The 18,088-nt window shown below is 30.0% G+C and overlaps 1 protein-coding gene across 1 annotated transcript; it reads right to left on the reverse strand.

The window, feature by feature from the left end:
- Window positions 1-291: 291 nt before the first annotated feature.
- On the reverse strand, window positions 292-13,622 carry LOC124494281 (uncharacterized). The gene is made up of 6 exons (XM_075731809.1): window positions 13,132-13,622; window positions 12,951-13,055; window positions 11,520-12,851; window positions 1,214-3,108; window positions 849-993; window positions 292-755 (listed from the first exon to the last, which is right to left on the reverse strand). Exons 3-6 carry the CDS (start codon window positions 12,257-12,259, stop codon window positions 650-652), a joined length of 2,886 nt encoding a protein of 961 aa, XP_075587924.1. The 5' UTR covers window positions 12,260-12,851; window positions 12,951-13,055; window positions 13,132-13,622; the 3' UTR covers window positions 292-649.
- Window positions 13,623-18,088: the final 4,466 nt, after the last annotated feature.

The following is an 18,088-nucleotide window of genomic DNA, read 5'->3' on the forward strand; positions in this document are numbered from 1 at the left end:
AGATTTCCGTTCTGTTAACATATATATCGATACTATCGATAATTTGTTTTGTTTTTGTTTTGTTCGAATTCTTGACAACATGATGATCAAGCTGTGGTTACGCGTACAGGTGTTGTTGGTACACATTGGAACACATCAAGTCGTGATTAGAAAAATTTTCTTATTTCAAAATCACCGATTATCATTATCATTGAACAAACAAAAAGAAAAGAAAAAAATTTTCTCAATTGAAACATACAGAAGCAGAATAATAAAAGAAAAAAAATTCAATTGAACCGGAAATGAATTGGATTTTTTTTCGAGAAAATGAATTTATTTTATTTTCAAAAAAAGGAGGCAATCTTTGTCTATCTGTGTAATGTTTGTTACATCACTGATTTAGAAACAATGATTATGAATGTCTTGTATATATACAAATAACAACAACATATATGTTTGCGAGATCCATCAGAATTTAAACAAATTGAAAAAAATAGATGATGATGATGAAAGGATGATAATGAATGAAATGATAGCGTTGTCGTCGTTGTCTTTTCTAAATATTGATGAGTTTTCTGTGTGTGTGTGTGTGTACACATATCACGAATATCACGACATTTTTTTTGTCTTGTGTTTTTATCATGGACCAATTTTCGAATGAATATCATTATTATTTACCGGTAATCAAATCTAGATCAAAACATGATCTGGATAATGCACCGCCGCCGCCGCCGCCGCCACCACCACCACTACCATTAGCGATTGAAGATGAATAGCTAGATAATTTTTCAATTTTATAAACCAAAATGAAACATTTTTTTGACCTAGATAAACATTCTTTTCATTCATCTTAATGATAAAATACATACCATTTATTTGAAAATTTCATTGCTGAATTTAGCCGCAATATTCGTAATACAATTTCTCCTTGTTTGACACGTTTAAACATTTGTAACACTTCACCATGTGTTAGATTGTCAGTTGATTGGCCATTGATCGACAATATCTGATCACCTGTATATAGTTTTTTTTTATAAAAAAAAACAGAGAGAAAAGAAAAAAAAATTAGCCACAACGAATATATAACAAGATGAATAACGAAAAAAAGGCAATTTATCAAAATGTCAACAGATGACAAACACAAGAATACGATGTGTTGCATGTGCATATATAAAATTCAAACATGTGTCAACAACAGCATCTACAACAACAACAACAAAAAAATTCAACTCACCTTCAGAAAGTTGGCCTGATTCAGCTGCTTGACCTTCAGGAAAAACAGTTTTAACATAGATGGCCATTTCACCTCTTGGTGAATCGATACCACCAACAATAGAAAAACCAAGTGCTTTACAATCTGGTCCTTTTTTAAATGTAATTGTTTGCGGTTGTGATTCTAAACTAATTTGATGATTATAATTCAGATGATGATGGCCATTTTGTTGTTGTTCGGCCAAAACTTTTGGATTCAATGTCATCGAATGTTGTTGTTGTTGTTTGCTATAATGATTATTATCATGATGGCTAGATTGTCGATTCATTCTAACATAGATACGGTTACTACCACCATTACCACCAGCACCATTATTATTATTCGATTTGCCATAATTTTCACAACTAGAACCACCGATATTATTATTATTATCTTGTATCGATGGAAATATGATCGGTTGCAGCATTGTTGGCGATAGCAAACTTTCAGCATAACTAATACACGAATCTTTTGATGTTTGATTCGATTGTTTATGTTGTAGATCACCATCAACATGGTCACCATTGGATTTTTTCGTTTCAACCATCATATTCATGGTTGTCGTGTTGTTGTTTATCAAATTCAATTGTTTAGGTTTATTTGTTCGTGGTAATGTACATAATGCTTGGCTCAATGGAGATATTGAACCATTGTCAATTATCGATCGATTGTTATTATTATGATGAATAAATTGTTGATAATAATAATGATTTGGATTTTGTTGTTGTTGTTGGTTGACCTGTTGTACTTGAAGCTGTTTAAAGGCAACATATGGATTATATAAACGATCTTGATGTTGTCTTGTCGTCATTGTAGCCGCTGCTGTAGATGCAATTGGTTGTGAATATTGCACTGTAGTATTATTGTTATTGTTTGGGCCACTAAAATGTCCATAAATTGAATTACCAGCAACATTATTTAATGATATATAACGTAATTTACATGCAGATGCAGATGATGAATTATCCGATCGATCATTTTTATTATTGGCAATAATATGTACTTTTTTAGTGGTACTATTATTGTTATTTGGTCCAGATAAATCATTTGGTACTGATATCGATGATGACATATTACCAATTGATTTGGAACGAATTTTTGGTGTACGCATAATATTATAATCATCATAATCAATGATAATATCGTCATTATTATTGTTATTTGTTTCATGATGATTGCCATTTTTATTTTTATTCGAAGCTGTAGTCGATATTGATGATGTTGAATAGGACGTCGGTAATGTATGATTTTTATTATTAGATTTTCTTGTCATCGTTGTATTGTTGTTGTTGTTGTTGTTGATTTTACGATTCAACAATGATGCTAAACGTGCACCAAGTGATTTTTTCGATTTAGACGGTGCAGATGTAGATCTTGTCAACGTTGATGTTGATGATGATTGAATATTATTATCATTATTCCCTGGTGTGATTGATGATGATTGCGAAGCGTTGTTGTTTGTTATAGAGGTAGGCATAGATTTTTCCAATAATTTTTTATTATTACGACAATCATCATTTGAAATGGTTATCAATGCCATTTTATCCAGATCAATTTCACCACTTAATTGATGATTTGTCGATGATGATGATGTTGATGATGGTGGTGGTGGCAATGGTTGTATAGTTGCTGTTGATGAATATAATTGTTTTGGATTCTGATAAATTGCCGAATATAATTGTTGTGGTTGTCCAGTTGATGATGATGATGATGACGATGATGGTGTTGTAATAATCAATGAACGTTGTTTAACAAGAACAATTCGAACAAGTTTTTCTGGCGATTTCAAATGATGTAATGCATCGTTCACATTCAATCCACGTAATAATATTCCATTGATTGTTAGTACTTCATCATTTTTTTCAATTTGACCACATCTGTGTTGGAAAATAGAGAAAAAAAATTCGTTATTACATAAATCAAGAAAGGTGACGAAAAAAAGGTGTATATTTGACCATTTGAAATGGTGTTACCAAGTGAAATTCAATATAAAACAAACATTGACAGATTCGGTTGAAAATTCGAGTCATTAACACACACTCACACACACACAGACAAACAGTGGTACATTATCATTGGTATGTGACAAAGACGAACGATGATTAGATCAGTGTTCGTAAAGTGAAACAACAACAAAAAAAATGAAAAATAAAAAGTCAAAAACTTATAGATAGTCGTCGTTGTCATCAGAATGAATCTAAAAACGAATCACATTTTGGATGAATGTGAATTCCTAAAGAAAAAAAAAGAAAGAAAAAAAGCAGAAGCACAGGTTTGGCGACAAGATAGAAAATGGACAATTTCAAAAAAAAAAAAAAATTCAATGCCTTGATGATGATGATGTTATGGAGAAGATTAAAATTGCCGTTGATGATTTGAATTCGATCAGTAAAAAAAAACCAAAATGTGAAAGTGAGTAAAAAAAAAATGAACATAAATCAAGCTCTCGCTTTGCCCTCCATGCTGTAAACACCGCATACCATCATGGATTTGAAAAAATTTTCAAAATTGATTATGACAAAGATGAACATTGGTCATTTGTGTGAGCGAACAAAAAAAACAAACATAAATCAATTGTCAAAGTCGAAAAAAAGAAGGTCAAAGTGTATGTCAATATGCGGTGAATAGAGAGCAAAAAAAAACTACTACCACTATATTTATATTGTATGAATATGAAAGAAACAAAAAAAAAGACTGAAAGTTTTAAATGTTTCAAAAAATTCATCAACAACAAATCAGATCATTTCCGAAAATAGGATGAAAACAACGAATATAATAATAAATAAATCCATGACGAGATTTTAAAATTACATTGTTATACCTGAAACCAAAAAACAATCATATATGATTATAATATGAATGAATGAAACAACACACACAAAAAAAACAAAACACAAAAACAATAGATGAAAAGGATTGAAATTTAATTTTTTTTAATGAATCATCATCATCATCATCATCATTATCATTATGAATTATGTTGATATATTTGATCCGGATAATGATCCATAATAATCACTTATATATCAGCCTGTATCCACAGTCATGGATGGATGAATGAATGAATGAATGATTTTTTTTTCGTTCGGAAAGAAAAAGACTATTGTGATTGAATTTTCAATCCTTTATTTTGGTTTTTTCATCATCATCATCATCATCATCATCTTATTTTAGATGTTGATGATTAGAAATTATCAACCCTCTTTGAAAAAAAAAATAAATAAAGCTTTCTAGATGCACAAAGCAAGAGACACGGACAAATTCAACAAAAAAAAAAATGAACAAGTTTTACAGGTTGTTCACAGTGTGAAAAAAATGGTAAAAAAAAATCTTAAACACCTGAAGGTATTTTTTTCTCTCTCTCTCATTTGAGGGTTTCAATGCAGATAAAAAAAACAGCAGTCAAACATAGAGTAGGTTAATAGGGATTTTTTTTGTTCGTTTGGGAGCCATGTCTATTTCTACAAGGAAGGTAGTAGTATTATGATAATAATAATTTTTTATTGTATAAATGGATGATTCATCCATCCATTCAACTGAGTTATCGCATGCCACACCATTTCATTATTGTCCATGATGATGATGAGTAATCAGGTGAACTATACAAGAATCAATGTATTTTGGCAGTTGAGAGTGAAAGAGTTGAGGATAGGTTGCAATCGTATAATGAAATTGAACGATATGAATGACAACACCCGACGAGTGTGTGTGTTTGTTTGTTCAGCTTCAATTGAAAATTTTTGATTCTAAAAATTAAATTATGAAAAAAAATGGGTGAAAGTTTTTTTTAAGGTTTTTTTTTCCAATGGTAAAATCATCATCTCCAACCAGATGATAATAATACAACAGTGGGGGGACAGAAAAAAAATGACGGATGAAAATGAACAGTTTTCCATTTTTTTCAATTTGATATAAATTAAATAAATTAAAAATCAACGATGTGTTCAATGCCAAAAAACGAAGACGAAGAAGAAATTGAAAAATTGAATCAAAAAAAAAAAATTTCATAAAATTAATATACCCACCACGAAGAAGAAGAAAGATTCAAAATGAAATCTGAAACTATCAAGCACAGTGCACTAAGAAACAAAATGAAAATCAAACTTGATGGTTTTCAACAACATCAGCAACTACAACTGAATCGAATGGTTCATTAACTTTCACTTTCACCAATCGACAATGATTACAGAAAACGATAGAAAAACAAAAATATAAAAATTCTGGAATTCCAAAAGGAATTTTTTTTCGTCAGAAAAAAAAGCGATTCACATATATATGAAATATAATAACCGAATCAGCAGAAATTCATTTTTTTTTTGTTTGAAGTACATTAAAAAAAATAACACAAAACTTCGAAATCAGAAAAAAAAACATCAAGACTGATTGAACAAATGATCGTTTCAATACGAAATCAATTTCAATAATGAAACGAAAAAAAAAATTAATAATAATCATATATACGCTTAATAGTAAAATTTCCATTTCTCTTCTGTTTCACTCACATGGATCGATCCAAAAAGACATACATGCAAACACATGGAAATCGACAACAACAACAACAACAACAACATTTGGTGTCTGTGTGGTTCTCAACGAGATAAAATGAAAAAAAACCATACATAAACGCGCCACTTTCATCAATGAAACTTTTTTTTTGCATCAAGATGATGTTAATTTTTTTTTCTTTTTTGCACTTTCCAGACAGACTGACATTAATATCGAATCAGTACTGCTAATGATAATGATGATGATGATGATGATATTGGAACTAATAAAGCAAATATCAGCATTTCATATCAATCAATTGATTTGGATGCAACAAACGATTTATGTAAAAGTTATAATTTGATTTAAATAATAATGATGATGATGATGATGATGATGATGGAAATGATTGGCGTTGAAAAGTTGTTGTTGTTGTTGAGTCAAGAAAAAAAACAAAATTGATTGTAAATTAGAAACATCCAATGAAAATGAAAGTAAAATGCTACAAAAAAAAGTTCAAGAGAAAATAACTCCAGGTGAATATATATTGGCCAACAAAAAAAAATAGGAAGCAATTGATCGAAACAAAACTGATCGCGTCATTTGAATTGAAATAAGAAAAAAAGTAGAAGAAATTCAAATTGGAATTGAATTACACCAATCAATTTGTTGAGAGTAGAAGAGAGAGAGAGAGAGAGAATGGAAAAATTTTCAACTTGATAGACAACAACCACTATTCATTTCAATTGATTCACTTGATCGATTCGATTTGATCTATTAATAAAAATTTCTTTTTTGTTTTGTTTTTGCTTTTGCAAATAGTCAAACAATTGAAATAGACAAATTAATCAACCGTTTTTTAAACCAGCATACTCATTATCATCATCATCATAATTTCCGTTTCAATTTTATGACAATTTAATGATGATAATTATCCTCAGTGTGTGTGAGTGTGTTTGCGTCATCTACATTTCCGTTTATAAATAAATTAACGAATCAATGCCCTTTTTGTGTCTTATTCACTATATCAAGTCAGAATTGATAATCAATGATGATAATCAATAAAAATATCCATAAATAAATATATAAATCAAACGTCTAAATTAGAAACTAAATTGCCAAATAAATCGATATACACAATAAACAACAACAACAACAACAATTAATCACTGGATCATTTGATGTTTGGATTTTAGATTTGTTTTGGCGTGTGTGTGTGTGTGTGTGTGGCATGTGGCCATTTTGCTTATAGCTGTATGTATGAGTGAGCATTAAAGGCAATCATTTTTTGACAGTTGGAGAATAAATCACCAAGAATAAAATTAAAAAGCCAAAGAATAAAAAAAATCGAATCAAATCAAATCAAATGCACAAATACAAAAAAAATTCAGTCGAATCATCGATTCAATCGAAAAGTTGAATGTTGAATCGATCAATTTCAAATGAGATTGATCAATTCGGTATATTCGGATTCGGCAACAACAACAAAAAAAAACTCTCGATCCGAACTTTGACCCCAACTTGAAGCAAACGTCAACAATTTTTTCGGTTTATTTATTTATTTTCGCTTAATCAAAATTCAATTGACTAACTCTATAGGATTTTCTTTTCTTTTTTTTTATTTTGTTGGGTTCCAGAAACTTTTTTCTCGGCCATATGTACACACACGATCGCATTCAATAAAAACATAATGAATGATGATGATGGTGATGGATCACAAATATTAATCAATTCTAGATTATTGTATGCGTGTGTGTGTGTGTGTTGGAAATACAAAATGAACGCCAAAAAAAGGCAAAATATAACCAGAACGTTCCAAAAAAGAAAACCATAACAAGAAAAATTTTCATCACGTCATAAACATGGGGTTTATTATTCAATGTTATTAGTAAATATTGTCACCAGAACCTTCTAATGTAAACCACAAAATGTGTCCAGAAATATCAGAAAAAAATTGTACATAAATGGTGAAAAATTCCACCGATAAAAACTAGATCATCAACGTATCATTATAATATGAGGCGATAAATAAACCTTGTACACCTGTGTGTGTGTGTGTGTAAAGGTTAGCAAACACATTGACTGATTATGATGATGATGACATAACACTATGATCAATATCAACATCATCATCATCCTGAGAAGGGAGTTGGCCCCATTTTATTTTTCCAAAAAAAAATCAATTTGTTTATTGTGAACGTTGAATTAGTCGCCCACACATGCATAATAAACATAGACACTACTAATGTTAACACTTTTTTGTTCTTGTTTGTCTGATCATCATATCGAACAAGCAAACAAAAAGTAAAATGAATGAATATATAACATTTATATATAAATAGAAAGAGAGAATTCTATTTGAACCCAAAAATAAATGGATCGAACCAAAATGAACATATAGAAAATTTGGCCATTGGCTAACAATAGAATGATGATGAGTGATAGATAGATGAAAATCGATGAATCACTATTTTTATGAAAATTCTGTTGAACCAGAATAAAAATATTTTTATTACATGAGATTTTATGTGCTATAGCGAGAGAATAGAATAGAATAGAATAGATTCTGTAACATATCGTTGGTTTGAGTCATTTTCATATTCAACTCGTCGTCTATTGTCGGTATGCATATACACATACTTATCGATTATAAAAGACACACATATTACACTTTGAAATGATGAATCACACACAAATACCCGAGATACCGGGTAATATTATTATTATTATTATTATGTTAGGCGTCGTCAAATAGTTTTATTGCATATTTTTAGAGGATTTATACGTCAAAAAAAAACAGGATGAATTTCGCTTGTTCATCGGTTAAATTCAAAAGAAAAAAAAATTTTGAAAATTCATTTTTCTCATCCATCCATGATGCTTCGTGCTTGATCGTTATGTGAAATTCTGTAAATAGACCTAATAAATAATGACATCGTTGTCGACGATATAGTGTGTGTGTATAAATACTAAAATATTACACATTAAACACACACAAACTAAGAATTTGAATCATCAATCATATCCATAACGGATAGTAAAAATTCTGGATGAATATAAACTTGGAATTTAAAACCAGGAAATGAATGCAACAAAAAAATCTTCAGATTTTTTTTCCAAACAAAGAAAAAGGAATTGCGTGAGTTTTTTCTATTTTTTTTCTCGATATAAATCGATTTATATTAATGTTATTGAATGTCAAACAAACAGAAAACACAAATAATCAATAAAAATGACAATAAAAACTTGAACCCAAAAAAAAACAAAACAAAATAAAGGGTTCTCCAGGTTCAACGATTACGCAAAACAAATGTCTATTAAATCGAACCAGAATCAATGAGAATCAACGTTATCGTTTCTGTTACATATTAATGTAATGGATAAGAATTCAAGAATGGAAAACACACATGAAAATAAAAAAAAACTTTTAATTATTATTGTAGCGAACAAACTTTCATTGATGATGATGATGATTGAATCATATCATGTAAAATGGAACGGATTTCGAGATTCAACACACAAAAGTCATTATGTTGAATTAAATAACAGAACAGAAATTCTATACATCATCATCATTGTTCATCGATGATGATGAAATGGAATGGAATAAAGAACAAAGAATAAAAAAAAAAGTTTTATCACACGCAAACACAATGAAAATGAAATGAATCGAATTCTAATGAATCTGGAATATAAATAAACATTTACAACATTACCATATAGCAGCCATTAGAATTGATTGCTTTTTTTCGCCTTGTCAATCGATGTTGCATTTCATTAATTTGTGTAAAACGAATCAAATAAAATGATGATGATGATTCTGAATGAAAACAATTTTTGTTTTTCGTTGTTGTTGTTGTTGATTTTCAAATCATCATCGTTGAAACAATCATTAAACGATTATCATTTCAGGCAACAAGAAAAAAAATTGCTCAAATTAAAAGTCTCATCATCATTATCTTTATCATGGCAATGATAAAAAAAAATTGTCGCAATAAATGTTGAAATTATTCACAATTTGATGATGATGAGAATGACAATGGTGATCTTGGACTGAAATGGGCAATTTTTTTTGTATTTCAAAAACTATCGCCATCAAAAAAAAGTAATGAAATGATTATTATTATGATGTTCCAGAAATAATTCAAAAACATTTGAAAAATAAATAATTGATGATGATTGAGAAATTCACCTGGTTTATTTTACAACAAGGTCATCATCATCATCATCATTTGATGGTCAGTTAGAACGAATGAATGATAAATATCACCGAAAAAAATGAATGATCAAAAATCTGATGATCATGGTGATAATCAACAAGATATTTAGAGATGAAAAAAAAACCAAACTAAACTTGAAACAAACAAAACAAACAAAAAAAAATTGAAAATTCATCACAGCAGGTAATTTGGTCATATTCGGGTTTGGTATCATCAATATGTCTGCATATGGTTGTGTGTAGGAGAGCAAGCAAAAAAAGATAAAAATGCAAATCAATACAAACAGCAACCTACGACAAAATGAAATAAATGTTAAAAGTTCCGTTAGAGTTTTTTTTTTGACCAAAAAGTCGTTAGCTTCACCGGATGCAAACAAATAAGATGGCCACTACTAATCAATCAATCAATCATTTTTTTCAGTTATATAACCACCACATGAACCAAAAAAAAAAAAAAATATAGAAAATTTGATTATCCATCTTCTCAAAACAAATACATTGGCATTCAAGAAGAAAAAAATTTGTGTCATACAATTTTGTTTATATATCTCATATTTTCAATTGAATGATCCATCACAAATGATTCTGTCTGTCTGTGTGTGTGTGTTGTGAATTGGCAATTCGTGTACAACCCGAAGGAAATATTTTTCTGGATGAGCTTATTATGTTAATTGAATATATATAGAAAAAAAATGTTGAAATGTTTTCTGATTCTATCATGGCAATAGAAATGAAAGAATTTTCGTGCAAAAACCCAACCAAAAACACACACACACACATCATATATCCATAAAAGAATGTCTTTTTCTTTTACAATCAACCATCAAACAAACAACTTTGATGACTATAACCGTTTTTTTAGTGTATTCTTAAATTGGATTTTGCCATTATTTTCTTTTTTCTCTGTGAAAAGAACAAAAAAAAGATATAATTTCGTTTCGTTTGGTTTAGTTTTTTCTTTTTTTTCGTTGTTATAGAATATTTTTTTCCAACATACAAGACAGACAATAACAATCAATTTTTATGGGTGAAAAGCTAATTATAATTAGAACAGGGCGAAAAAAATGGTGACGAAAAAAAAATAAAAATAAAATTCGACTACAATCATCATCATCAATAGTAATGTTTTTGATGATGAATGGTTTTTGGCACCAAAAGCAATATAAAGTGTATATTATATTATCATCATCAAGATGATCATGTCAAGCATGACAAGCATACACAGACAGAAAATGGCTTAAATTTCAGTTAAGTAAAAAATCGCTTAATCGCTCGTTTGTCCCAGAAAAAAAATCGCTAAAACATTTATCATTCCAACCCTCAATATAACAGAAAATAAATCATAGAAAAGAAAGATTTAGGTTGTAATAGATCTCTTTGTGGGTCGCCTTGACAATGAAATTATTAACATTTGTCAATCTATATATATTAACCATCTGCGCTAAAAAAAAATAAAGAATCATTATGAAGCACCTGCACGTGTTGTTTCAAGTTAGAGAGCACGTGTTTTGAAAATTTTGCGATTCATCACAAATAATAATGACATAATGTGTACGTGCGTAGAAAAAAAAACAAAAAACTTACCTATGTGCTGGACTTCCAGTTTCAAGACCGGCTACTACATAGCCTAATGTTCCATCAGCTGCACGTCTACCCGTGATAAATATACCTAATTCACCTTTATCATCTTTTTCTAATTCTAAATTAATACATTGAACAGATGTATGTGGATTTTTATTTAGTAATTGACTTGGTACGGCATATGTTGAATACAAATTTGATATATTCTGATATGTCGTATAATTTGTAGCATGTGATGAAAGTGGTTGATGTACAATACAACCACCACCACTACCGGAACTAGATGTTGATGATGATGATGACGATGGTGATCCCGATGATGATGATGATATGAATGGTGAATAAATTGATGGACGTGATGATGATGATATTGACATACGATTTGTTTGTATAGGTTGTAAATTGTGTCCAGTAGCTATAGCCAATAGTTCATGATGTGAATGTTTTTGTGAGATCTGTAAATGTGGTGGCGGTGGTGGTGGTGGAAGTGGCAATGTTTGATAATCACCACATGTCGATGATGATGATATATCGGATCCGGTACCAAGACCAAGACCGCTTGTTGAACTATTTGTACTACCGCAACTTGTATTACTTGTTGTTGTTACACAGCTACCATTATCATTAACATTATTCATCATCATATCATTCAATGATGTTGATGATGATATTACTGATGAAGTAGCCAAAGTTGTTGTTGTTGTATTTGATGTTGCCATTTTCGATTGATGAATAATATGCATAGTTTTGTTGATATTATTATTATTATCATGAATTGATGAACGATAATTTTTATGGTCGAATTGAATAGATCCAATATTTAATATGCCGCCAATACAAAATCGAGGTTGTATAGTATTGGTTAGCCGACCACACCATGAGTGGAAAGAAAAACCCAATGTATAGAGAACATCGATACGATGATGATGAACCCCAAAAAAAAAAAAAACAAAACTAATACACTTTGGACCACACACGAATGGAATCGGTCGTCGATTATTATATTTTAAAATATTGATGATGATGGTGTTGAACTATCCACACATTTGGTAGGCGTGTGTGTATGTCTGTTAGACAGTAGTAGTGAATTTGACCTTGCCAGTTTTTTTTTTGTGAAGATGAATCATTTAACTTATAATATATGGCTAATGATGATTATGATCATCATTGATGAGATGGTATGGTATGATATGGTATGGCAGATTTAACAAAATTGTTGATCTTGAATAAAGAAAAAACTGAACACAACACACACAGAAATGAAAAACAAAAATTATGATGACATTGATTCGATCAGCAGAATGTCATTGTGATTGACAACAATGAAAAAAAAATCTAGGCCCAAAAACAAACAAACAAACAAAAAAAAACTCATAGGGTCAAACACATTGGCCAACTCTTTACATAGATACAAATCTAGGAACAAAAAAAAACCTTTTGAGGCTTATTTTTTTGTGCGCTAGTCGTCGACGAAATTGCATACAGCTTCTTGTTGTTGTTGTTGTTGTTGACACAAAACATGGATCAAGGAAAAAAATCCTTTAGGGAAAAAAACATAAGAAATATGGAATGGCTTTTGGTTGATTGTGTAAATTTCCACAAATATACCACTCACTAATATGTTTTTTGTGGCGATTGTAGTTGTATTTACAATTGTCGATCGTTGAGAATATTATAAATCATAAATATTGTGTGTGTGTGTGTGTCTGTGGTGTATACAAAAGATGTGGACGGTTTTTTTTATATACAATCTTTGGGATTGCTGCCAACTTGTGGATACAACACTTGATTATGGATGATGATGATGTATGTGTGTGATATTTTTTCGTTCGTTGGTTGATTATGGCTGTCGATCATAACTCTAACCATCAATGGTGGTGAATAAACAAAATGATGGAAAAAAAGGATTCGCGAATAGCCGAAAAATTTCCAATGATAACAACAAAAATTGACATTGATCTTTAAACAAAAAAAAAATCTCACTGGTCATGTGTGATCATTGATGAATTATAAACATTTCATCATTTTCGAAATCCGGCCGAAAAACTTGATTTACGAAAATTTCTAAATTTCACAAAACGAAACAAACACGAACACAGCACAAAATCGAATGATGAATTTTTATCGAAACGATCCGATCGTCGAGAACGTTTGCCTCTCTCACTGTCTCTTTTTTTTTTAGTTTAGTTTAGTTTGCTGCTACTACACATACCATTCTATGTTCACGAAATGAAAATGGTTTTCCTCCAAATATTTACACAAACACACACACTCATCACATACCACTACCACTGAACGAATGTTTATTGCAAATTCTGGCGCAAAACAAAACAAAACAAAAAAAATTTCGCGGGCTTTTTTTCTTTGTTTGAAAAAACTTTACCCAAAAAAATTTCCTTGTTTATATACAGTAATGATGATGATAATTTTTTTTTACAATTGTTCTCCGATTAATGACGATGATGATCAACAAAATCAAAATCTTCCTGTATAATGAACAAGTGACTTACCTTTTATGATTTTTTTTGTTTTTTTTGTTTTCGTTTTTTTACTACTATTATTTCATCATCATCATATTTTGATTATTAATTTTCTTTTGTTGTTGTTATTGCCTCGTTTCATTGTCTTCTGAGATGATTATCATCATCATCATCATCATTTCCATATGAAAATGATGACCATTGGCCATCATGGATGATCATTGAACATCATCATCATCATCTCGGTAAGTAATAAAGATGTTTTCATCATCATCGATATATAGCAATGATATCGAATTTGATTTCAATTTTTTTTTTCATTTTTTTTTGACGAAAGAAAAACAAATTTGAAAAATTCGCTTAACCATAACAAAAATGGTTCCAATGATTGTTTTCCATTTTTTTTCTTTCTTTCCATCACACACACACACACACACAATCGTAAAGATTCAATTTTCCAATGATAATAATTTGTCCGTTGTACAATAACGACAACAATCAACAATCGATCAATGAAAATGATTTGAAATTACAACGGAATGTGCAACAGATTCAATCATTTGTTGTTTTGCTAAAATTACTTACATCCGGCGTGTGTTGTTGATTGTTTGCAATGAAAACACACATACACACACACACTCATCGGTCAATAAATTATGATGGAGAAAAATTTTTTAAATTTTCGTTCTTCAACATGGATGATTGGATGAAACAACAACTACCGGTTTTGTTTTTATTTTTTTTTTGTTTTTGTTCTGAACTACCGCTGAATTTTCGTTGATATTTCAATTTGATCAATGATTTTGAAATAAAAACGAAAAAACGCGTGGGAGATGTTTATTTCGTACTGAAAAATTGATGAATTGTGAAATGTTTCACTTATTCAATTGTTATCTTGTTTGCGTGAGCCAGTCTGTTTTTCGTTTTTCATTTCACATCCATCATCATCATCATCATCAGTAATTTTGTCTGTCTCTCTCTCTCTTTCTCCATAATCGTCTTTCAATTTCGATTTTGCAAACATTATTCATTCCGATTTGCCGGATTCAAATGAATGGATCGATCCGGCAATAGTCATCATCGTCATCATCATCATCATTGACTGTGAATGATCGATGATTTTGTGTAGACAAAACAAAGACAAACAAATCGATTTAAAAGTTGTGTTTAGTTTTGGAAAAAACCAAAAAATTTTTTTTCTTTACAGAACCCGAAAAAAAAATTCAATTTTTTTTCGGGTCGAATGATCCATCTGGCTACAAATCACAATCATCATATGTGTCGGATATTATTTGGAACAATTCTGACATTACATGAAACGGCAAACAAAATTCGAGATTCAATTTTTCAAAAAAAAATAAATAAATAAATAAAAAATGGAACAAAACTTTTCATGTCAAACTGCAAATCATCGATTCTTTTTTTTTCAATTCAATCATTTGGGCCATTGATAATAACCATCATCATGTTTGTTTATTTATGTTATACGGAAATATGTCAAAAGGAAAAAAATATTTGTGACAGAAATATGTCACACAAACACACACACACACAGTGTTAGTCGATATAAGATTCAATCATCTTGATCTATTTCATTTGCATATTTCATCCATCATAATCATCATCATCATCATCATGATTACTTTTGTGGATCAACGGAACGGGTTTCCCTATGGTCGACTGAGTTTTTTTTTCCACCTTTTTCTTTGTTTGTTTGTCATTTAAAATCCATTTCCTCGATTTTATTCTACCGGTTTTTTTTGTGTGTGTGTGTGCATGTGGGTGTGTTTCATTTTTGACAATTTTCGGCAAGCTAATCGTTTTGAAATTTGATTTTTTTTTCTTTCTTCACTATTTCACTCATTGCATTAATCTTGTTTGTTTGTTCGTTTGTTTGTTTTTGTTTGTCACTGTATTGTGAAAATATGACAAAACAAAATTTGTATCAATGTCAACAATCTGAACAAACGACATAATCATAATGATGATGATGATCATGAGATATGGGCAGCGAAAACCAAAAAAAAAAAATTTTTTTTTTGTTTACCGCCTCCTTTATTGTTCTTTTTTTTCATTTTGTTATATATAGCACATATATATGCTATAAAGTTATTGTATGTGCGCGCACGATAATTTATTATTATTTACAGCCCCAAACTAGCGACTCTATTCAGCCATTAAATGAATGGATTGATATCACATCATTATCATCATCATCATCATCATCAGGATGGACAATAATCGTTAATCAATGATGAAAACAAAATGATGATGAAAAAGATTAGCGAATAGTATTGGTAGCCAGTTGTGATTTATTTTTTTTGGTCAATGTTGTGTTGTCGTTGTTGTTGTTTGCTTTATGAATTTTACGAAATGAAATAAACATCCGTTACACTTATAGTGGGCGTCAATTATTATATAAATAGTCTGAATGTTTGCCAATTTAACATCAACAACAATGACAACAATCATCATAAATTTTCAATTTGCATTTTTTTTTTATTCGAATTCGAATACAGAGTTCAATTACCCATAATTCACCAATTACGATTCGAATTTTTGATTTGAAATTATCAAATCATCGTCATGATTCTTTATGATGATGATGATGATGATAATAATCAGAATTGAATGTCATCATCAATGATTTTCAATTAGTTTCCTGTTTATCATCATTATTGTGGGTGGAATACCGATAGAGAGAGAGAGATAAAAATCAATATTACAGAATTTGATTCGATTTGCAAATTGCTACCCATCTATCTATCTATCTAGTATCATTGCTGTTGTTAACCATTATCATCATCATCATAAACATCAAAAAAAGAGATGATAATGATGACGAATTTTTTTTTGTTTTGTTTCTCACATTTAACCAAAACAAAAAAAAAATTATCCTCGACCTTCTCCAAAGGTCGAAGGTCTGTGTTGTTTTCTTTTTGTGAATGAAAATCATGGAACAATCTTGTGTACCAAAAAAATTGTCATCATCATCATTATCATTTGACAGTTGCCAGATCTTGATCATCATCATTAACAATTATATGATGATTAACAGCAGCAGCAGCAGCAACAATAACAACAACAACAACAACAGGATGATGACAATTACCTACATACAATACAGGTGATCAACTTGAAAAGAAAAAAATCTTTTCCTGCTCTTACAACAGATGTTATATGCGCAAATTTCAAAACTTTTTATTTTTATTTTTTTTTCGGATCAAAACAACAAAAAAAAAAATGAAACCGAATGAGCCGTGAGAATTTTTTCCACTTGTAGCTAACTAGGGTTCCTTTTTGAGACAATCATTATTATCATATGACAGAGACATTATCATCATCATCATCATTGTGTGTGTATGAAAGTCTCACTTGATTTTTTTTTTCTTTTGATCTCTAATTCCATTCACATTGTCATTGAGGTGTAATGAAAACGATGATGATGGTGATGGCAATAATAATCTCTATGAAGGTATGATTCTCACTAGTTAGTTTCTCATAGACAAACGAAACGACCCTATTCTCTATTATCATCATTATGATCTATGTGTGTATGATACTTGAATGATGAAGATTCACCATAATAAAATGACAACAACAACAACAACGACAACAAATATTCGACATGGATGTTTTATACGAATGGAGAAAAAAAAAGTAGCCAGTTATAAGTGTGAGAACGTTTTTTTTTTAATGAAAAAAAACTGACGATGGTGATTAAAAGAAGATGCAAAAAAATCGGATGTGCAATATATCTGTGTCCGTGTTTTGTTTTTTTTTATATATTTCAGAATATAACTGAATTCTGAACATCTGAATTTAGAAATTAAAAATCAATGAAAAGTAATGATTTTTTTCCCCGTTGTTGTTGTTGTTGTTGTTGTCGTTCTATGTTCTAGGCAACTTGACATTGGTGATCGATATCAAATTGAACACCGATAAACCGATAACATATATCGGTGTTTTGGCTGACAGTAACAAGTTTTTTTTTCATTTTTAATCAAGTGGTGAATTTTTCATTTTTTGAAACCAGTTTCTTTTGATTTAAAAAAAATAAAAATCCTTGTTATCTGATCATGATGATGATCA

Source organism: Dermatophagoides farinae, chromosome 6 (assembly GCF_024713945.1).
Source record: "Dermatophagoides farinae isolate YC_2012a chromosome 6, ASM2471394v1, whole genome shotgun sequence".
NCBI lineage: Eukaryota > Metazoa > Arthropoda > Arachnida > Sarcoptiformes > Pyroglyphidae > Dermatophagoides > Dermatophagoides farinae.

Coding starts and splice junctions, on each gene's coding strand:
- LOC124494281 (XM_075731809.1), bottom strand. CDS start 12,259: ATGCATATTATTCATCAATCGAAAATGGCAACATCAAATACAACAACA. Junction 3,109..11,519: donor ACTGGAAGTCCAGCACATAG/GTAAGTTTTTTG, acceptor TTTCCAACACAG/ATGTGGTCAAATTGAAAAAA. Junction 994..1,213: donor ATCAGGCCAACTTTCTGAAG/GTGAGTTGAATT, acceptor AACTATATACAG/GTGATCAGATATTGTCGATC.